At 37.5% G+C, this 23,885-nt stretch overlaps 1 protein-coding gene across 1 annotated transcript; it reads left to right on the top strand.

The window, feature by feature from the left end:
- Nucleotides 1-359: 359 nt before the first annotated feature.
- On the top strand, nucleotides 360-23,401 carry TTLL7 (tubulin tyrosine ligase-like family, member 7; the record flags this gene model as incomplete). Its single annotated transcript, XM_009866527.1, is given in 11 exon segments — nucleotides 360-519; nucleotides 670-798; nucleotides 1,682-1,803; nucleotides 2,486-2,553; nucleotides 6,466-6,624; nucleotides 8,255-8,471; nucleotides 10,821-10,985; nucleotides 11,791-11,949; nucleotides 22,320-22,414; nucleotides 23,065-23,212; nucleotides 23,299-23,401. Coding segments are annotated over 11 exon segments (1,390 nt in total), but the record flags the coding sequence as incomplete, so codon positions are not given.
- Nucleotides 23,402-23,885: the final 484 nt, after the last annotated feature.

Genomic DNA, 23,885 nt, shown 5'->3' with positions numbered 1-23,885 from the left:
GAAGTGTTCCAGGACAGGCTGGACGGGGCTAGTGGGAGATGCCCCTGCCTGTGGCAGAAGGGTTGAAACTAGATGATCTTTAAGTCCCCTTCCAGCCCAAACCATTCTATGATTCTATAATCTTATTTTGAAAATTAGTACTGCAAAATGATTTTTCATAGAAACAAACCAATTTAATTGTAGTGTACTAAGTGTTGGGTTTATACTAACTTGATCAGTCTTTTAAAATAACTGTTACTTTTGAATTGATATTAAAAGCATTTCCATATTTATTTTTTTTTGCTGTTTTGATCTTTTCAGGACTTCTTTATAACAAAGTCTCTTGTATTTTTTTTTAACACAGGTATCTATCCATTCCGGAACTAATATTTGCTACAACCAGAGACTGAAATGGTATGACTGGAGCTTTAAATAATTTCACTTTGTCAGCTCCATCATTTACTGAGAACTTGGAACGGAATTTGAACTCTGCTTCTGCGCTATCCTAGGTTATAATGCCATCCTTGCCTAATGAGGGAGGTATGTGAGTCTTAGATTTTTAATATAGCCTATTAATTATGCAGTATGCTTGTACCTCTGAGTTGCAGCAAAATAAATGTGTTTTTAGTTCATTTGTGTATGTTATGTGAGATACAAAGACGTTGATAGTTACAACTTTATTTTTCAAAGATAACCAAGGAACCACTCCTCTGACTTTGAGTTCGGAACTACCCTATCAAAGCACAATTAAAAGGAAAGTCAGAAAGAAGAAAAATGGAGTCATCACTGCAAATGTTGCTGGCACAAAATATGAAATTGGTAGGAAGTAACTTTTTTTTTTCATCCTAATAGCCATATATGTGAATGAATTGCTAACTAATAGAGTGAATTAATGGATTTTGCATCAAGCTGTCAGTGAGACATTTCCAAGAAATCTTTGTCTTTTTTTTGTAGCATTGAATTGATAGCTTTGCACACTGCATCTGTTACTCCCCATTTGTTACTCAGAGAAGTGCCTTGAAAGGCAAAAAAAAAAAGTGGAAAACCCCTTAATTGTAAATTACGTATGTGTTTGGAAGTTTACTTAAAGCCTTGAAAGATGACCATTGTAAATTTAATGTCAAGTACTTTAATTATTTTGCAGAGGTTTCTCAGTAAAATCTACTAATGTTTTGTATTTTGATGCTTGGGACTACTTCAGAGAAATCTTTTCTCCTAGAAACTGAGTTATGCCTGGCACACAATTAGTCCTCCTCCTTTCTTTTTAATATTAAAATAATGCTATTGCTTTTGTAAGTCCTGTACGTTGACTAAGAAGACATTCTTGTCCCCTGTCTGCAGTGACACTTATAGTCATCACTGTTTTAAAATTGACATATGTGGTAGCTGAGATTAAGTCTAAAAGCCGTGCAAGTGGACTTTTACTAGATGATTGTGGAATGCCCTGAAGCTCTTTACAATTCCCCTCAGTGGTTGTGCTCTGATTCCAGCCTCAGTACAAGGTGCTGTAACATTGTAATAACAGGTTTGCAGTAGACTGATGGAAATATTGCAAGAAAAATAATAGCTTGCATGTTAACATTGTTCGTGGACAAAGGGCTGAATATTCAAGTGTTTAAAATCTTAATTGTTTTTTTAAACTTTGAAAATTAATCTATTTTAGAGATTCAAAATATTTCCTAAGTGTGTGATTTCTCTGTAGTACGAGTAGTGATACAAGAAATGGGATTTGTGAAAACACGTGATGAAGATGAAACAGCCAACCTTATATGGAGCGATTCTGCTGTGCAGCAAGAAAAGATTGCTGAACTTCGGAATTATCAGGTAAGTGCGGTAGCTAGGATTTCTGACATGATTTCAGTAAATTGCTTCGCTCTGAAAACTTCAGGAATGTGTCACTTTCGGTCAGTTACATTTGCATGGAGAAAAAAAAAATCCCCACAAAACAGCACCAACTGGATTGTAATAAGGCGACACTACTGCGTAGTTAAAATCCTGTCCTCTTTTTTGTTCATACCACCTGGAATCTGTTTTTTTAAAGATTTGGGGCTGTTCTTTTTTTTCTGCCAGTTGGGTGTTGTGAATGATCAGATTTTGAAAGATGCAAAACATAATTTATAAGTTACTCATAAGCTTTTAAGCAGTAAGTTAAGAAGCAGAGCTCTCTCCACAGTTTCTGTGAATGAATAATTCTTTTCTTTACCGTTGCTTTTTGCTGGCATTCTTTGTTCCTAGGCAGCTTTGTGAACAAGAATGTGATGGTCTCCTTTCATGTCAGAAAATAAATCAATGTGAACACTCAGGCTGGTGGAGGAGAATAAAACTTAAAACATCTTTAGTATTGCTACGAATGCATAGTATAATATAAGATATTATCTTCAATAATTCATATGTAAAACTAATTATGTTTGACTGAGCATGCAGTTGAATGTTTTAAATGATTTTACTAGATATGCCAGGAAAATTCAAAGGTGCCAACTAACTTCCTTTTATTCTCCATCCTCAGAGAATCAACCATTTTCCAGGAATGGGAGAAATCTGCAGAAAGGATTTTCTGGCAAGAAACATGACTAAGTAATATTTCTTTTAACAATAAGTTTTTCAGCCATAGCATTTAATGCAGTACAATACTGAATTATTGCTTGTAAGGTTTGTTCTTTTTTTACTAAGAGATTATGGGAAGACCAAGAGTAATTTCTAGACTTCCTTAAGAACTTTGGCCTGGTCCTGGATCTGTAGCTACTGTATCTCTCCAATTGACTTCAGTGGAGAATGATGTGGGTTCAGTTTTCTGCCTGTGCGTTGTAGAAAGTAGGAGAGCCTCAAATTATTTTATAATGCAATTAATATATATATACACCCAGGCATTATATGCTGTAATGGTAGAACAGAAAAAATAACTTGTGTGAATGGATATTAAAGAGTTTATTTTCAAATACAGTCTGATTATACCTCTCTCAACCTACTGAATTCTGAGTCTGAAACCCAGTTTAAAGGTATTCAATGCGGAGACTGTACATACTATAGATAAGAAGGGAGTAATTTCCTTGATATGAAAATTCTGGGTCAAACATATCTATGTTGTGATTTAACTTTATCCATAGATGTAGCAGGGTTTTAATCAGTCTGTGTTTTCACAGTACTGGCCTCACAATTCAGTACTTAATAATATTAATTTATAAAATTCAGGAGAGACTGTTTGTGAAACAGATATACGTATGTGGAATCACAAGTCAGTTGGGATATATGGCTGGGCAGGCTCTTGTCTAAAGAGTGGAGGATTTTGTTCCATACAGCTGCTGCTCTGTCTTAAAATTTATTTGAACAGGATTGTGCAGAAATACTACTGCTGTTCTCTTGCTTTTCTGCTGCTTGCAGTCTTTTCTATTCCGCTTGCTGACTTGTGCAGAATAACTGGGTTTTGTACCATCAAGAGTTCATGAAATAACTGCTGAGAATTTGTGGCAAGTGGATTCTTCTTTTTCTTTTCCATGTACCTTTGTTGTTATGCTGGTATCACCCTTCCATTTTATGCAAGCTCTGTGGAAAGGAGGGAAAGAACCCATCTACCAGACTCTGAGAGGCAAATACTCTTCTGGAGGAATTGCACTTCAGGAATTCCTCTTACAGCTGATCTCCAGGCGCTCTGGATGAATGAATGGGAACAGACCCATGTTTGCGATATTTGTTTTTTGTTTGTTTTTTTTTTTGCAGCACCTGCCTTGTTTATGTTTAGTAGATTTGTGAACTGATCATGGACCAATAATTGTTCCTTCTTTCATACTTGAAATAGCAGAGGACCTTGTAACCTAGGCAGCAGAACCTGTGTTATTAAACTGACAAGTCATGTCTTTAGTAACCTGCATTTTGTTCAACATCTGTAATTCTTCTGCACAGAAAGCACTCTGAGAACCAAGAGCACAGCCTGACCACATGTGAGAGCTAAAATAGCACTCAGAGGAACAGTAATTGCTATTTAATTCTTAGACCTCCTACTAAGGACTGCCAAGGCTACAGGATAGAGCAGCACAGTGGAAGAGTGGCTGCCCACAGAAGCAGATATCGGATGTGCTGACTGTTGTAATGGAGCAGGTCTTGATTCCACAAGCTATTGCTGGTATCCCTGAGCCATTTCTGAACAGGGCCAAGCAGGGAAGAACAGAGCTGAATTCTTCCATTGAAGTTTTTAGTGAGCACCAAAACTTACAAACAGTGGTTAAGTGTTCTGCTTCGTATAATTAAGTGTTTGTAGTCTCTCCAGTTATGCATAGGATAGAGAAATGCACATAGAACTGATGTAATTGCAGGCACAAAATAATCTAGAATTATATCTATATTTCTAGACTCTATCTAGAATACCATGAAGCTGTATTCCCTGAGTAGACAGTATGTGTATGGAAACCTATGAGTAAGCTAAATGACAAGTCTCTGTCGTGTAACACTTCAGGATACTTATGATAAATAATTCTGAGAAGGATAGAAACTAACATGAAAATTGCTTTTTACTGTAAAATAGGAAAAATTGTGCATAGATAAGCTATTCACTTAGCAAGATAATAACATTTTTAAATATATAACAGAGAGTAGTTTAAAATATGCATGAATCATGAATTATAATATCTATTTGTGCTTTTAAAAACTTTTTTTGAATATTTGGTGGCTTTCATCAAACCATGTTTGTTAAAATAATAGTTACAATGAAGCAACAGAAGCACTGAACCTCAGCTGTACTTCGGGACCGCTGTAGCTATTGTAGTTTCTGCAGGGTGTTTGTTGGATAGTTGGCTAAACAATTTGGTGACAGTGTATCTATTATACCAGCAGGGCTTGGCTACAGTCCTAGCCTTACAGATGTACTTGGCAGCTCTGTTTTTTTCCACCAGTATTTGAGCCACTTAAAGTGTCTTATGCTGCATCAGGAGTATTATGTAGGATCATAGTAGAATTGAAAAATTGAAATTACCTTGTAAGGTTCTTTTAAGTTACTCTGATGCTGTTACTTTTCATTATAAAAGCAGAAGTATACTTAAATGTGTAATGAATTTAAAAGTATTAAATTTCATCATAGTGCTATTAAAAAAAAATCAAAGTTGGGGAACTTCCTATATCAGTTACTTTCTTTTAAATCATCCACTCACTTTCTGTGGGTCTGTGGATATTTGTATTTTAGATGTGTCCATCCTGTGTTTATAGAGTACTTGTAGTTTTGAGTTAACTAAACTAATTTTGTACAAGGTTGTGTATGAAGTTTCAGATATTCTGAGTACCTGAAACAAACTAGCTGCGCCAGTATTTAACTCAGCAAAGACTGAATTTATTCTGCTGGGAGCTGTGGTATAGCCCTCTGCACAGTACCACCAAGTCCACGTTGCTCCTGTAACTTGGCTGCTCACTATACTAACACTCCTGTGTTTAAAGCTAAGCCGTGAGTATCTCGCGCATACTCCGCCAGTCTGGTGCAGGTATATGCTTCCCATCTGCCAGATACATCGCTTTGGGTGATGGAAACTCCTACTGACTGAATTCTCTACCATTTTGTCTCTTCTGTTTGTCTTTTCTGCACAAACAGAGCTGTGAAATGAGTTCTGCTCACCTCAGCTGCCCCAGCTGTTAAAGCAGGGAGATCAGGACCTTGCTGCATCCTTTAACCAGGCTCAGTTTCAGAAATTGTTCCCTAGGACATCTTAACATTTTTGGTTTAGTTCTTTTATTTTCCTCCTCGTCTACCTTTGCATTTCTTGGCTTTCTTTTGACAAAAGTGTTCAGGGAAACGTAATTGTAACGTGCTGGTACCAAGCACAGATCCAAGCTTGTGTGTTTTGCCCTATGTTGAAGGTGCAGGAGCAGTTGCTTGGCCTGTGTCAAGATATATTTATGACAATTTCTTACTTTTGAAATACCTTAAAAGACAAAAAACTCTTCTTGAATTGCTTCTGTTTTAATTTTAAATTAATTCCTTGTAATTAATTAAACTCCAGATATTCCAGGTCTTATCTTTTTGTTTGTGTGTTGATCCTCATATGTCCCTGAACACATACCTATATGAAAATTAAAATACTTGCTAAATATTCCCACCCCTCCTAAGGGGGAAAAAAAAAAAAGGAGGAGGTAGTATAGGAATACAGGAGTCTCTTAGGTAGGAGAAGATTTATAATCACGTGGTCTATTGTAAGTTTAATACTTCTAAGAATAGGAGTATGGTTAAATCATCTGAGTAACTGAAGAAAACCTATAACAAGAGTGAGATGGATGCCAGTAAAATAATAACCAAATATGATAACAATACAAGAGAGTCTGCTTTTGTTATTCTTAAAGTATGCGTGATTATGTTATAGAGCTCTAACTCTTCTTAAACAGCTACAAAAATTTGTCTTCGTATTTTGCTAAAAAAGTTTCCTTGTCAGATTATTGTAAATGCTTTTTAATCTTGAGGACTGAAACATCAAAGTAGTTAAAAGATTTTAACTCAATTATACCTTCCTGCAGAATGATCAAGAGTCAGCCTCAGGAGTATAGCTTTATTCCTCGAACATGGATCTTCCCTGCAGAATATACACAGTTTCAGAACTATGTAAAAGAACTGAAGAAGAAACGCAGACAGAAAACGTTCATAGTCAAACCAGCTAACGGTGCAATGGGACACGGGTAAGTTGCTTGTTAACCTCAGTCTTCTTACCCATTGAAGGTGGAATCCAGTGCTATTTGCAACATTGACAGAAGCTGTATATTAATAAGATTGTATTTCAAGTTGCATGATGTATCTAGTAATGAACGAAGGCTTTATGAGCAGAAACAGCTAAAATATAAAGCCAAATTGAAATGGTATTTTAATGCTCTGAATGTGGCATAATTAGAGAATGTATTTTCTGATGAAACTCAAAAAACTGTTAAGATCAGTATTATTTTCACTGTGACTTTATCTAAAAAAAATATTTATGGATCTGTTGTGCTTAGACTTAACGGGATGAGATTGTATTGGGCATAACTGGCAGGGTTTGGGTGGCTGGGGGCTGCAGGGGTGTCGTGTGTGGGGGGTCAGGGTCTTTCCCAGCTCAGAGACCTGCCCAGGCACCCCATTGCGTACCAGAACTGCAGCCAGTCGGAGAAGCATAAACATATCTGAGCAGCAGCCAAGAAGTGTGGGAGAAGCAGAGGAGATGCTGTTGGGGATGTGGTACACTCTTGGAAGGAGGTGACACCTGTGCTGGAAGAGCGACATCCCTGGAGACACTGTGACCTGCAGTGGAGTTGAACCAGTTTTGCTTGTGACAGGATTGGGCAGTAAAAAAAGAAGATAAATTCTTAACTCTGTTCTGATATTTCTGGTATTTGTTCTGATATTTCTAATATATGTTCTCAGATATTTACATTTTACTGCTTTTAATATTGATTTGGATTATGCAGTGCAGCAAAACTCTCAGTTATCAAAAATATAGCAAAATTAAAAGTACAGCCTCCAAACTTTTCCATTTACTTGTTTTCCAGTCCTCTTGATAAGGTCAAAGATAAACTGAAGGGAAAAGTAGTGGCATAATTCAGAGAAATGCCTGGAAAGTACTTCGGTGTTTTAGAAGTATTCAGCATCAGAACACTGAAATGTGACATAAATAATAGAGGGTAAGATGAAGGCAATAAAACCAAGGGAGTTTGAGGTTAATAATTATAACTCTGAAAAATATTAGCTAATACAGTTACTTAAAAGTTTATGTAGTTAGCACTGCCAGTTTATAATCTGTATATAAACCGGTTTTTATTCTGATGTGGCGAAACTGGGACAGAGGACTGGTAAGCTTAATCTGTGCCATCCTGAGTGGCACCGATCAGTGTTCTGCTTTGCAGACATCTTCACTAAGTGAGGTTAGCACTGAGAGGTCTTTGCAAGCTGTGCCTCAGACAAAAGTTATGACAATGACTGGAAGTCTGTTTTTAGAGCTGCAAGGGGAATAATCACACAAGTTGGAGACTGGTCGTTCTGCCAAACAGTTTTTAAGTGCAGAGGGAACCCATTATTAAAAAAAGTTGAATCAAAGGAAACAAAGTTATTCTGAAATGGCTTATTGCCTTTTTTTTTTTGTTTGGTGAAGCGCCATAAAGGACAGGAAAAGAAAAGCCATGTAAGCAAATAGAACTTCTTCTCTGTCCTATAAATCAGACATGTAAGTTTCTGTCTGTAGGTAGACTCTGGCATGACTACCTGGATAGGTGACCATGAAAATCTATTTTGAAGACTAATATCAGAGTTTCGTGTTTTTAAAATAACTTTTATTTTCATCAGGATCTCTTTAATAAGAAATGGAGAAAAGTTGCAAGCTCAGGATCACTTGATTGTTCAGGAATATCTTGACAAACCGTTTCTTATGGAAGGCTACAAGTTTGATTTACGTGTATATATTCTTGTTACCTCCTGTGATCCATTAAAAGTATTTTTATATCATGATGGACTGGTGAGAATGGGCACAGAGAAGTATCATCCTCCCAGCGACTCAAATTTGGTAAGCTGGAGTTCATTCCAATTTATTGCTTATGCATGTAGACTTTTACCTGTATGGTGTGAGGACAAGGTGAAATAAAATAAATTGTGATATAAGATTCAATTAAAAAATTAGGGATTTGCATTTATGTATGTTAAAGAGTTTAAATATTTCCTAAAAGAAATCAAAAAGATGTCAGTTACTGACATTCAACCTAGAAAATCACTCCAAGGAGAGTTATATTGCTTTTATATTTATTTGAGACACTTTCGAGTTGGGTGAGGAGGCGGATTAACTTTATCTCCTGCTAGATCATTGTTTAACATCCCTGAAGTGTAGAGCTTCTGCTGAGGATCCTGCAATGCTTCAGCCGTTGTGCTGGGAACCTGTGCAGGCAGGGAAACGATAATGGAGAAGAGCAGTGCATGAGTGTGGTCCCTGCAGTCCCTGAATGGGAAGGAATCTGCTGCTTGTGCCATCAGCGACGGCTGCAGTAGGGAAAAGGGGATATACTTGGTGTGCGGGGCTGCTGATAAACTTGCAGAGAACCAAAAAATGGTAAGGGACATGCTGAAGTTTTTGGACACGTTAATCCTACTGTTAACTGTGTAGCACTTCCCCATGCTGAGAGGTGTAACCGCTCTCTTCTGGCACAGACCAAAATGCAGATGTCCATTAAGAAAGAAGCAGATTTGAAGCATTGGGAGGCATCAGTAGGTTTTCTTATACCTTAGTCTGTATTCTGTTGCTACCTTATCTTTCATTTTTCATACCGTATACTTTTAGAGCTGCTTCAGTGTAATTATGCAATACACAGCATATGGAGAGGCTTCTTCCTTACTTGTCACTTAAAATAGTGACTGTCTCTTCATGCACCTTTGAGGAATACAGGTATAATTGGTAGTCCAGTAGAAATGGTGTATTTGGAAGAGTTCCAGTATTATATATTATGTAATAGTTTGCTGTTAGTATTTTTTTTTACTGTTACTAATCTCGGCATTAGCAGAACTGCAATATGCTCTGAGCGGATGAGCAGAAAAGCAGTTTTTTCTGAGTTCTCCCAACTGTTCGTGTTGTAGTTTGTCTGTGGTATGAAATAACCTGGCTTATCACTAATGACGTTGTTCGTTGGGTGACGTTGTTCCCCAGTGACATTGGTGCAGATAACTTCAGACTGAAGATTAGTTTGGATGTTTAACAAAACACTTTGTTTTTTTATAGTCTGAAAGATAATTGCTTTTGTCTGAAATAATTTAAATTTCATGGAAGGATGACAGTTATAATGACTCAAAAACAATAGGTTTCAGAATGATTCTCAAAGCAGTAATTGGAAGCCATGGGAGAAATTCATTACTAATACAATATATTGCTCATTAGTTTGCAATTAAATTGATTGGTTTTGTTAATTTCATTAAGTTTTTTTTGAAAGATAAGTAAGTGCATTGAGATAAATGTCAGCAGCAGGCATGTGTTACCTATTGGCTATCTTATCAAAAAGGAATTGAAACAGAAGGCGTGTGGGCAGCTTAGTATATCAACTGCATTCAGGAAAGAAACAAACATGACGGAGAACTGTCACTGTGATGAAGACAGTCAAAATGGTAGTGTAAGTGGAAAGCTGAATTAATATCTATACTGGGAGATAATGTAAACATAAATCATGATTTATAAATTGGCCTTGGAAAAGTAATATTTATTTTTTTTGAATGCAGCTGATAACATGAATCTATTGCTGGTGACGTTTTGCTCTGTAAAGGACCTATAGCACTCACTCATTTATGTAATATATATCTTGAAATTTACCTTCCTCTGATGTATGGCTACCAGCCAGTCAAGAATGAGCAATTTTAACAGATACCAACATCGCAGATGAGTTTATATGTAAAAGATATTGTAAAGTATCACTATAACAAGAACATTTCTCATAAAGAAATTACAGTGAAAACTGAAGTGTGGGATTGGCTATGAAACAGATGCCAGGTTTTTTAGCACTTCAAAAATAGCACTTTATTGTTTGCTTCTCGTGGAATGTAATCATTTTGTGAGTTATGGTAACTGATTTTCACTTTTTTAGGTAGTTGTTTACATGCAGACTTGTTGAAGTGGTAGATATATTGCTTAGACAGATGTTGAGTGTTAGATGCATTGACTGCAACTCACTTAAATATGAGCACGCGTTTTTTTTTAAGGATAGAACATTCAGTAAATGAAATCTCCCAGAATCAGAAACACTGAATCTGCACAGTGTATTTGCAAATATGAACTGTTTGACTGTTTAATGATTGATTTTTTAATTTTAATTATTTTGAATTGACCGTTCTAGAGTTATATTTAAGGGCTTTTAAAAAAATTTTTTCCCTTTTTTTTTAGAGTCAATTGTATATGCATCTGACTAACTACTCTGTCAATAAACATAACGAACACTTTGAACGGGATGAAACAGAAGACAAAGGAAGCAAACGCTCCATAAAATGGTTTACTGAATTTTTAGAAACTAATAATCTTGATGTCTCCAAATTCTGGAATGATATTTCAGTAAGATAAAACTAATATGCTTCTCTTTGCTTTACTTTGTGTATTCTTAGAAAACTAATTGCTTCTGCCATCTTCTTTATGGGAATCCAGAATGATTGCTGAAACTTTATTAATGCAAATTCTCAGCGATGCATGCCACAAAGGACATAATACAAATGATGATTATGTTTTCTTAAAAGACTAAATTCAGAGTCTGCTTACAATTTTAGTGTTAAACTTTTTCCAAAGGACAAAAGCCTTTTCAAACAGTTATTAACGTGTAATATGACAGAAAGGAACCATCCCATTGGAGACTTTTCTGGAGTATAAAGTGAATTTTATGCGTGAAGTTTTACACAATTGTATTCGGTGTCGTGTGTTTCTGTGGACTCAGCCTTGTGCCACTGAAGTCAGTGGTCGTTACAGGTGTCTTTAGCTGAGGAATAGGCCTAAGACTGTTAGAGCTTAGGCACTATCTGTACGTATGTTTCTGAGAATATTAATTTAAAAATATATTGCAAAATGAAATGGGTGAAGGTTTGCTAAACTATACTTTGTCCCAATGTACCTTTAGTATTTAAGTTGTTACATATCTAAAAGTACTTAGGCACTATAGAAAGTATAACAATAAACTCTAGAGCTATATAAATAATTCAGTCTGTTGCACCATAGAAAGAGATTTTTTATTATAGAACATTTGGTATTTTAAATCTGCTTTGAGTAGCTACTTTAATGAAATTTAAAAGATTAAAGTTTGAAATGTTTTAGTTTGATATATATTGGTGTCCTCTCTCCTGATACATTTTTCTGAAAAAAATCCTTGCAGGAGTTAGTAGTGAAGACTCTTATAGTTGCAGAGCCACATGTTCTTCACGCTTACCGCATGTGCAGGCCAGGGCAAGCACCAGGAAGTGACAGTGTCTGCTTTGAAGTCCTAGGATTTGATATTCTGCTGGACAGAAAACTAAAACCATGGCTCCTGGAGGTAACCTCTTTAAACAAATGTGGTTTTTTAAGGCTGAAGTTAACTAGGCCCCAGCTGAATCCATATCTATGTACGAAAACTTTCATTGCAGCAGGTCGCTGTTGTTGAGTGCATAGGTGGTGCTTTTTCTGTAGCATCCGTATGGAAACACTGCCTTGCAGTGATTTTTGGACACTCAGGTAAAGTGAAATGTTTTCCTGGAGGAGTGTTGCATTTCAGATGATTTTGAAGGTTTTAATGAGAAATGTGATGTTAATCCATTTATTACTGTAGCTGAAGGATGTTGTTTATAGTAATTAGGTGCTATGTATATTCCGTCAGGAGCATGGCTCTGTAATACGGCTCTGGCAACTTTTGTGAATGTATGCTCTTAATTTTCTTTTTTGGAGGGATATGTGTTCTTTTCCTCTTCCGTGGCTTTTGAAAGCACCCACATAAACAGGAGAAGCTAAATCAATGTACCTGAAACGCTGTCAAACAATTGGCCTGAATGGACTGGAAGAAATGTTCCTCCTCCGATATGCTAGTGCTACAGTTAAGTTTAAGTAGTGCTCGCACACGTTTTCAACCAGGAATGTTTGACGTTTGTCTATCGCATCTCTTTAATTGCGCTACAGATAACATGTAGATGAGGTTCACTTCTCTTTCTTTCGTATTGTCTTATATCATTATGTTACTTGGTTAGGAGGCTGTACAGCTGGAGGAAGAAAGCAAAATGCACTAATATTGATAATTTGACAAATTAAAAATTGACAATAAATCATGAATATGATTTGGCTACTGATGAGCAAAATGTGCACAGTTAATTTACTGAATTATAACTTTATTATAACATTATACTGTTCTCAGGAAATTAATAATGTCAAAAGTTATTTTGTCGTGCTTCTTTCTCTCAGGGGTTCAGTATAATTTTAACTGGAAAAATAAAATTCCCCCACTGTTGCCATGCAGACATGGGCTTATTTGGTGGCTTTGATGTGCTAGCCAAAAGCAGCACATGACATGAAGTTGGTCTGTACTACACTGCCGTCTGTTTTTGTTGAGCAAAGCCTGCTATCCCTTTGATTTAGCTCTACACTTCCAGATTATCATCTATAGGTTGTCATAGCTTGCGTATATGTATTGTTTATTACGACTGGTGTTCTGCATGTGCATTTTATCCAGCCGTGTAGCAAATGGTGACAGATCTCTTGGTGAAGATGAGGAGTGAACCTGTGCAGTGAATCTGTTCTGAAGGACACTCCTCTATCTCCTTGGGTGTTTACGTGCACTGTGGAGGTTTTAGGAGGTTTGATTCACCCTTTATGATAATGATTCTGCTCTGAGACCCATACTATTCCAGAATCCTTTTGTTTATTAGGGAGGGATCTCATAAAGTAGTAAATGCTGCTCTGGTATTTTGGATTGCTGGAGAATGCTTCACGACTTGGAGTTGTGTACCTGGCAATTTTTTTAATTTATAGAAGTCTAATGATTTTCTTTTCCACTTTTGGTGATACAGGTGTCCTTCAACTTATTGTCAGACATTGAATTAAACTGACAGAAATTTCAGATATTGAAACTTAAATGATTCCGTTTCTGTACTCATCCACCAATTTTTACTGTGCTTGTTTGTGCTTTTTTCAGCACTGTCAGAACACACAGTACGTATATGTATGCACACTGTATGTATGCTGTATGTGGTGTAGTAAAGATCAAATATGCGGTGTGTGCGTATATATATACACACACAGGCTATATATAATACATAGGCAGTGTCTCTGTGTGTATGCATATCTATATATGTATTTTTTTTCTTTTCCTAAACCAGTTCTGGCTTCTTCCCCAGCTTTCCTCTTTTATTTTTTTTCCACCATTTCCCTCTTGCCAAAACGCCCTTAGGGGAGTGAATCATTCTTTCTAACAGTGGTAACGAGCACTAATCACAAGGCCCTGAATGTTCCCAGTGCTATGGGAGAACTGCCAAAATAGGATTAGGATGGTAAATCTAGTTTCGTGTTTCCATACCTCATGTAGATTTTCTGTTACGAAGATAGCTTAATAAACTAATATAAGAAATAAATTGTGCAACGTTATAATGACTCTGCTTTCCCGAGCTGACTTTTGTCCATATTGCCTTGAGCTCTCCTGCTCCTTGATGCTACTGAACTTCCGGAACCTTCTACCAAAGTGAGGGCTGTGGGAAATGCATGATTGCCATCTTGTGGCATCAAACGTTCCTGGCAAGTGTCTGTGCAGTCTCCGCAGTCTCCGTCCTCTCTGAGTAGGAGCTACCTCCATTTCCTTTGGTTCCCAGAAAATCCACTTTTACTCTTTATGACCAAAATTTTAAATCTGTGTTATTTTAGGTAAATATGAAAATCATACAGTTAAAGTTCTTGGATGGACTCTAGCCTTGTTCAGCCTCATTATATCCAGTTGGGATCACAAAGTTGTGATCCTAGGAAAAAAAGGTCCCATTTTAATAACTGCCTCAATTGCAGGGTGCCCAACTTCCCTTGCAGTTTATGTGGGTGAGAGAAACTCACCTTGTATACAGATCTACAAATTTATTTAGTCTAACTGAACTAGGAAAATCTATTCAAAACTTTATTATAGTCCAGTTAAAGTGACTTTGGACATCTTAGGACAAAGTATGCGACTATTGCTAATTCATTAATAAAGTAGTTAAAGCTCACATATATAAGTTTTCCGGTATCTACTCCTGCCAACAAGGGCAGGAGAGGTCTGCTCCTCCAAAAAAAGATGGGTAGGTGGTTATAGCAAGTTGTCAGTGTCTTATGTTCTCCACCAGGAAGAACACACTGTTGCGAAGGTTTCTTCCTCTTTGCTCTTAGCTTCACGTAAGGTTATTTTTTATTCGTTTGCTGCTACTGTCCACTTTCTGGCTGTTCATTCACTCGCCAGCAATTTGGCATTGTCTCCAAGTTTTACCCTAAGTTGTTTGGTTTACATTTTCTGGGTTCTGCTCTGTGTTCTCTTTGTTATCCCCATATCCAGTGTTATCTAGTTCACAAGGTTGCATTCCTGTAGCAAACACTATACTTAACCACTGTGATCAGCGTGTATCTCAGAGCCCCTGGATTTTCAAGGCCTTTGCTATCATCGCTTGTCCGGAAGCAAGAGATAGGCACATGAAGAATAAGGGACAGTACTTTGTTTTAAGGGGAAAGCTGTTTTCTTAACATAATATTTTTGCCCAAGACTTCTGAAGATTCTCACCCATGATGACATTAGACAAAAGAAGACACTTAGCTCCTTATATGAGTAAAATTACATGCAGATACCAAACAGCTGAGTATATAGGGTAATAGTATTTGCATTTCTTGTACTACTTAGACTAGAGCCATGTGGAAGGGCATTTCAAATGTATCTCGTATTTCGTTGGCACTTGAATTATTCCTGTGATAGCATTTTTTCATAAGGCTGCTGTATAAATGTAATTTTTTTTTGTCTGAGATCAAGTTCTGCATTTCAGTCAGCAACGTGGCTTGTGGAAAATGGCCATCCTTCAGCAAAATAAACTAAATTCAGTCATGCTTTGTCTATCTCAATGTCTTGAGCATGAGTCAGTGTGCACTTACAGTGGTGCTGGCTAACTGGACCTGCAGGTTGATGCCAGTGATCTATTTGGCACCTGCGAAGCCACATCTGGAGTGTTGTGTGCAGCATCACTGGCTAGGCGAGGGAGGTGACTGTCCCAGTCTACACCACACTTGTGCAGCCCCACTTCGAGCACTGTGTGCAGTTTTGGCCGTAGAATCATAGAATGGCCTCGGTTGGAAGGGACCTGATATAAGAAGGATAATAAACTATTAGAGGATGTGCAGAGAGAGGCAAGCAACCAAGATGGTGAAAGGCCTTCAGGGCAAGATGTACAAGAAGTGGCTGAAGTCACTTGGCTTGTTCAGCTTGGAGTGAAGACTGAAGAGTGACCTCATTGCAGCCTTCAACTTCCTCAAGGCTGGCAACAGAGGTGAAGGTGCTGGTGATCTCTCCATGGTCACCAGCAGTAGGACACAAGGAAATGGGGTGTAGCTGTGCCAGGGGAAGATCAGACTGGACATTACAAAAAGATTCTTCAGGTAGTTAGTTGATCGCTGGAACAGGCTCCCCAGGGAAGTGGTCATGGCACCAAGCCTGTCAAAGTTCAAGGAGTATCTGGATGACACTCTTTGTTGTATGGTTTAGTTCTAGGTAGTCCTGTGATGGACAAGGAGTTGGGCTTGGTGATATTCTATGATTCTGTGGTGTCACTGCAGACCTGAAGTGGACTTTAGAGAAGATGACTGGATGCTCCTCGGAGACGCACAGTAAAATGACTGGGAAAGTTCAGGAATAGTCCATGGTGGCATGATGTGGAAAGTTTGTCTGAATGAAAGAAAATAAGAGAAACAAGTATCTAGAAAATCTTTCTTCATCGTCTTTGGGGGTTTCTGTTATTGTTCTGAAATAGGAAATATGGCCCTTGCTGATGCTCTGATAAAAGCACACAGGTGATTATGCAAAGCAAATGTGCTGCAAGTTACTTGTTCAGGGGAAAAAAAACCTTAACATTTCATCCGTACAGAGAAGTTAAGGTAAGATTCTCCTCTGAGAAGTAACTGAACTGGCATTATGGACACTGAAATTTGTCACACCTATGTGATTTTCACACAGGTCTAAACCCATTTAGATTTTACTGTGAGGCTATCCATTGCTCCTTTATAGTTAAAAAATCCTTCCAGCTGCACGTTGTGTCAGCTTTCCACTGAGCACATGACTTAGATTCAAACAGTTGATGGAGAAAATTTTGAATTATTTTGTCAGGTACAGAGAATGCCCTGCAATGTTAATATTATGCTTAACAGTCACAAAAGAGGATTCAGAAACATTCTTTTCACCACCTTACATGATCAAGCAGCAGCTCTTGGACTGCCATTTCAAGAGTATGTGTATTTATTATATAAATATTTCCTGAGCAGACTGTGCTGTTTGATCTGAACAGGACAGAAACCAAATTATTCAGTTTTCTGGCATATTTCAAAGTGTAGAAAAGTGTTGTAAATAAATTTCAGACTATTTAAAATACATAGAGAACCTGAGAATTTGCTCTTAACTGAAACAGCAGTCTCTGGTGTCAGGGTGAGCAGCCAACACTGTGACTCTGTTGAGATGGGCTCACTTCAGTGTCTTCCTTAAGTTGTATGAAGTTCAAATAAGAATAGTATGAAAAGTAATATTGCAATTGTTATATTGTTGTGTAAAGTAGAATTGAATGTGGTGTCAATAACTTTAAGAAAGGAATTCTGAGCTTTGTAACTGCAAATTTTAAGTGTGGAAAATTCCTATTCTTCCACTCCTGAGAGTCTGTAAAAACACAATGAAATTTGAATATTCATGTCTATAAGTTATTTTTTTCAAATATTCATTGATTTATCATTTCCTTAAGACCTCTTTTGCAGCTTATAAGTTTGAAAAGGAACAGTTTATTTTCTTTGTAGGTTTGCAACAGAGGACACCTGTTTTACTTCTGTTCCTCAGTAAAAACTGTATCTGTTTGACAAAGCACTTCTACCACAGTCAATGAGGCAGCATTAATAAGGGAGCGACACATGGGCATTAATGATCAGTTAGGTGAGCACAGAGCACCTTTAATGCTGCCCTGCCACGGTCTTCAGCAAGGTCAACATTTCAATTATTTGATGAGTTTATATATACATATATGTAAAAGAAAAGCTAGAAAAGCGGAGTTGCCCCTTAACCCAAGGAATTAGCAATGTTTAGAACCTTTCTGGTTACCATTAGGAAGAGCAACTGATGAAATTGCTCATCTAACTCTTTGGTTCAATCTTTTCCTTCTGGTTAATGCTACTTATTTATAAGAGAAAAGACTTCCTTTCAGTGGTTCTTGTACCCAGGGAACCTCTCACTCTGTTGCCTTGGAGAGCCATTTGTGGGTCTCTCCTGCTGTCTGCTGGCTTTTTCCTCTCTCTGACATTTGTCTGTGGATTTTCTTTGCTCTCAGTATCAATGAATCCACTAATCACACAGGTCTTGAACTGGCTCAATATTTTTTGCCTTTGGTGTAACTCCTACTCTTCACACTTTTCCAGTGAATAAAGAGTTAGAGAGCAGCCTGACTTCACGTGTAACATGGTGTTACTGCGGGCAGTTGCCCAAAGAGCTGGTCTGGCAACTCGCCTCTGTCTGGTGGTCATGTCTATTGGATGAGATGTTTCTGCTTGCTCTTTGGATGAACATCAAATTTATAATTCCAAGCAAACCATACTTTTAGACCCACTCAGCCCTCAGAGCTGCCTCACGCTGGGATTGTACAACACTTGGTCTGGTGTGTGTGGGGGCAAAGTGATGCGAAGGCAGGACTAGGGGAGGGGCAGCACCAGGCCTTCGGGGCAGCTTGCGGTTGCACTGGCCCAGGTGAAATGCGGATCTGTGCCCGTATGAAGCAGTTCTGTGGGGCATAACCTGATCACTGTACTGGCCTGCGAGTTGTCTGCCTTGCTCCTCGCTGTTGCTGAAGGTGTGCTCCACACCCCCTTCCCTGTGATGGCACCGGTACTTGTATGATTCCCTCCTGACAGGATCAAGGACCAATGAAAAATGATTTCTGGTGAAGTTAATCTTTGTGTGGATCATTTGGATCAGCTTCCTCACTTTCTGTGAACCCCAGTGCCGAGACAACGAAATAGGCAGAGCATGACAGCTTGGATTTGTGTTAGTTTAAATGGAAAACCAGTCTTCTGCCTAAGCTAAGAAAAAGGTGGTTAGCACTCTCACAACTTGTGAAGTTTAGAAATGAGTGATTAGAATGAACTTCGTGATCATCATGAAGTTCATGATCATCTATTCAAAGATCTGCTCGATGGCCACTAACAGCATTCTGTATAATAGGATTTTTATGGTTTATAAATTTCTTTTGCTTTTTGAATTCTATTGTGAGCAATCTCCATCACTTTAATAAAGAACGAGATCGTTTCCAAAATGTTCATGCTGTCCTACAGATTGAACAGAGATTAAATTCCTGTTACTGAAGGGATTTCATGTTTTATTCAATTGATTTTAGGTTTATAAAGTAATTCATGTAATCTCTCTTTATATTTGAAAGGGCTTTTCAGTAGGTATATGTGACAGATAGTGGAAAATTTCTTTTCCTGCTCCACACTAATAGACTGCAGCAGTGGGAGGTGAGAATATGCTCTTTGACTGTTTTGGTAAAGAGGTGAAATGCCAGACTGAAATTTATCCCATGTCTTGGTGAAGGAGAAAATGGTGTATCTTACACATTTATGGTTTTTAAGTTTTGTAAAATCAGAATTCTTTGCAAATATAACTGTGAGTGGAAGTCTTTACAGGAGCATTACAGATGCGAGGTCCTCTATTGACAAGTATATAATTCTGAAATGCGCTAAGCTACACAACTGCTGTGCATGCAACCAGCTTGATTAATTGTATGTGCTAAATTCAGTGAAATTTTAATTATGAAACCAAGGTTGAAGATTGCAGTGATCCGGAACTGGATCACTGCTTTTACTGCCACTCTGCTTACTCTTTAGGACTGAGGTCACAGTAGGATTGGGATTTCAAACAGGGGTCATGAATGGTATGTCAGAAAATCGAGGATGCAGGCGATACAGTGGTCCTCCAGTTTTTACTAAGTTCTGTATCAGCCCATCAAATGAGTGTAGTGAAGTGACAGAAACCTTAGTGTGGAGTGATTGTGTAATGTCTCATAATAGCATTTTTCTTCATAATACTATTTAAAATGCCTTTTTATATCTTTCCTATCCCCACTTTAATTTTTTGCTAAATAAACACAGTCAGTACAGTTTTGTTTGTTCAGAAGTGCCAGATGTAGGTTTTTGGCAAAATTCACCCTGTAGGAGAGAAACTGTTACTTAAATTATTTTACGCTTTTCATGGTGTTAATTCTCACTGGTGCTGATAAAAGTAATGCATATTTATAACATTTTATTAATGCAGAATTCATGCCCAGTATTATGCTTCAAATTGTTGTAAATCTAGGAAGTACCTAACCCAAATATAAATACAGCAGCGTGCAGCTTTGTGTGCTCTCAAGTTGGGTGCTTCAGTGCTGTGTAAGCATGTGCCTGTGCATCTCTAGTAACTCAGTATTGGACCAACATGGAATTTTACATGTTCTAAATTAAGTTTTTGTATCTAACTGCTGTCTCACTGGATTTAAGGTTAGCTCAGTGGTTTGAGCGTGGTGCTGACGAGGACCAACACCGAGGTCGCGGGTTTGATTCCTGCTCAGTCCCCATGTGTTGCCTGATCTAGTTGAGGTGGCGTCCCCGCACAAAACAGGGAGGTTGGTCTAGATGATCTCTAAGGTCCCTTCCAGCCTAGGCCATTCTATGATTCTATGATTGTACATAAAAAAAGAGAAATTACCTGGTGGAAGTTTTAATAAATGTATTTTTGTCAGTTCACCTGTTTTTAGTGCATACAAAAACATTATTTCAAAGTAGGATATTGTTTATTGCTGCGTGTTCATATGGAGTAAAAAAATTCAATACATGGTACAGAATATGATTTTGTTCAACACCTAACATTTCTCCTGAATAAAGAGCTGGGGCTTGATTTTATGTATATTCTTTTCAGTGAGCTTTTTGTCTGCTTAGGTATTTGCTGGACTGATGGCGTAAGGCTCCATATTGGATCTTCACACACGTGTGTTTTTAAATATAGATATATCCTTCCTGGATTAGATGATATGATATCTCAGAATCAGAATATTTCCAACTTATTTCACATATCAGCTATATTTCATCAATGCAGCTCTAGTTAAAGTGTTTTGTTTAAAGTTCATGTTGAAAATGAGATGCGATGGGTTTGTGGTCTTGTCAACTGCCAGCATTCTCTAATGAAATTTTGCAGAACTGGGTTTTAATCCTTGTGTTTGTTTCTCTGAACGCTTAAGTGTTTGCTTAGCTGAAAGTGGAATGGTGAGATTTCAAAAAAAATGAGTATCGATAAGTGTTTGTACTATCACATCATACAAAAAATCCATAAGCCTTTGTGATGCGATAGGAAATGAACAGGTCAGTCTAAGGAGATGGTCAGTAAAAGATAAGAGTTAAAGTCTTCCAAAAAAGAGTGTGGATACGCTTTTTCAGTGCTTCTGCTGAATTTTTGTGTTTTTTCTTTCAGCATCAGATCTAATTGCTCGCTTTGCCAGCCCGTCTGCAAAACCAGCAAACAAGCTGGTTCTCAAAGCTCGAAGGCGATAAATATAAGTGATGGGGCTGTGGGGCCTCAGCCGCAGGATAGTTGGTGCCTCGCCAGCCAGTCGTTCTGTCCCACAGCTGCAGAGGCTCTAACTTGCTCTAATGTATCTAAAGCGTTAAACTGCAATTTTAATGAACTGTTTTTGCCCTCTGCTTTGAACATGCTAACTATAACTTCCTTATTTGCATGGGCCACTTGGTATTAGTTTTCTCTCCTGAAGCTCTTTAGTATCTGTCCCTTCTGTAGTCAGCGCTGCTCATTCACTGCCAAGGTGAGACTGCAGCCCCTCGTTGCTCATGTGTACATTTTGATACCACCTGGGAGGTGCTCTAGAAACACTGATGCAGCTATTTCATTATCCCTCCTCAAAGTCTTCCAAAAACTGAAGTTCTTCTGCAGGGGCAGTGGTTATACAGTGACCGGTTAGGACTTCTGGTTGTTAATTGTTTGACTTATTCTCACTGATTCTCAGCTGCATTTCCCTTGTTTGTCTATATTTATGGTAACACTTTTAATCTCTTGTACTTAGCTTATAAGGTTGTTGTGACTGAGGCTGTTAATTATTTTATGTTTTCACACTATGTATTGATTTAATAACTTGGATCTCTAGGTGTTGCTGTAGAGTGTAACTGAACTGTTATTTAAATGCACTTGAGAAGACCTTGAATTAGAGCCTCTTTCTGTCCTTTCATAGCTGTTACTTTTTAGAGAAGTATTCCAGTTGCTTTCAGACTCTAAGCTAGGAAAGAGTTTATCTCTTCCTCTGCTGGACTACCATAGCTTGGCACATAGTCTGTTATAATGCACTTTTCATGGTAAATTTTCTGGTTGCAGCAACCAAGAATAGATTAGAATGGATTCATAGCGCCAGGACTTGAACAGTATTCATTGTAAGTGTCTGGGTGGTGGCTGAAGAGTACATCTCCTGGCTCCCAGTATCTATGATACTCAGTGCTCTATTTTTTAAAAAATACAAACAAAAATGAGCTTCTCTACATGTATTCTATTAATCTCTGCTACATTTGAAGGAATGGTTTCTCCAAAGCCTGTTACAATAGATGTGTTCCCAGTGCACCCAAACGTTCCTGAATCTTCTATATCTTGGGGTTTTTTTTCAGATTAATCGTGCTCCAAGCTTTGGAACTGATCAAAAAATAGACTATGATGTAAAAAAAGGCGTTCTGCTAAATGCATTAAAGCTTCTCAACATACGGTAAACTTGTCCTCTTTTCTTCAGACTCCTTTTCTGTTGCTTTGATTTTTTTTTTAATTTCTTTTTAAATTTGAGCTGGACAAGGATAAAATTGAGACCTTTCTTCCACCTTCATGTTTTAAAAATGTAAATGATTCCCTTGTCATCAGTTTTGCTGTTGAAATCAGCCTGAATTTAATTTTTCTTCTTACTCATGTGCTTGCAGAAAGTGAGCAGTAATAGTAATTTTCGTACTTTCATACTTTTTAAATTTTTTTTTTCCAAACATGTCTCGAAGTGGGGATATGAGTGCAGTCATGTGTATGTGTCTACACAGGAAAATTGTTTTTGCAATAGTTTCACATACAGTCAAAAACATCCCCCTTTATGGGAAAACTTTCTGGTTAGGCTATGTTGGAAAAAATCTACACTTCGGGAAACCATGTTAGTAGATTAAATTATAGTGCAGGGTAGAGACAGTACACCTTAATGTGTGAAAATGTTGTAGCCATTAAAGTTTGTATTTTAAAAAAATTCATATGAGTATTTCAATTCTAATGCCATAAACTGTACCTGTCTGACTGGAAAGTGCAGATGATACACTTGAGATGAAAGTGCATCTCATTGCAGTTGCGTTGAATTGATGTATCCTAATATCATCTATGATTCAGGACAAGTGATAAAAGGAGAAATTTAGCTCAACAGAAGGCTGAGGCTCAAAAAAGACTGTACGGTCAAGGTTCGATGAAAAAACTGTTGCCTGGTTCCTCAGACTGGGAGAAGCAACGCCACACACTGGAAAGGAGAAAAGAAGAACTGGTAGGAAAGAAAAAAATGTGCTTTGTTTTTTTTTCCCATGGCTTACACTGTCTTTGTTTTAATTGTTTTATTTTCTTGATTTGTAGAAGGAGAGACTTGCACAAGTACGCAAACAGATTTCCAAAGAGGAGCATGAAAATAGACACATGGGGAACTACAGGTAATTATTTTTGGGTGTGTTAGTAGCAAGTACTCAATGCATTCTTTAGGAACAGTGGAAATGAGTATTTGTGGTAGATGATAATTTACTGCCAAAAGTGTGTTGGCATTTATAGAAAATATATACTTGTACACCAGGTAATAAACTTTTTGTCTTTTTTCCCCAGATTATTATTTCCCCTACTGAAAAATCAAATTTGAGTATTCCTCTATTAAAAAAATCTAATTGAATGTTATCTATGCAGCTTGCCAAAAAGTTCAGAAACTTTATTGATGCTTCCATAATTTTTGATGGAATGGCATTTGCAATGCTATATTCTTATTTCTGCAATATAATTTTGGATCTTAGTAGGCTTAAACCTAAGAATCTTCAGATTCCTTGATAAAATACATTAAAAAGGAAACTTTAACTTGTTGGTTATAATAGACGTTGGGCAGAAACCAAGAATTTAGTTTTATGATATTTTTGTAATTATTGTTCTTTCTTGATACTTGCTTCAATGAGAAGTGAAAG

The sequence above is a fragment of the Apaloderma vittatum genome, unplaced genomic scaffold (genome assembly GCF_000703405.1).
Source record: "Apaloderma vittatum isolate BGI_N311 unplaced genomic scaffold, ASM70340v1 scaffold2973, whole genome shotgun sequence".
Taxonomy (NCBI): Eukaryota; Metazoa; Chordata; class Aves; order Trogoniformes; family Trogonidae; genus Apaloderma; species Apaloderma vittatum.
Note: the sequence above shows the minus strand (reverse complement) of the source record. Positions and strands in the feature narration are given on the sequence as shown.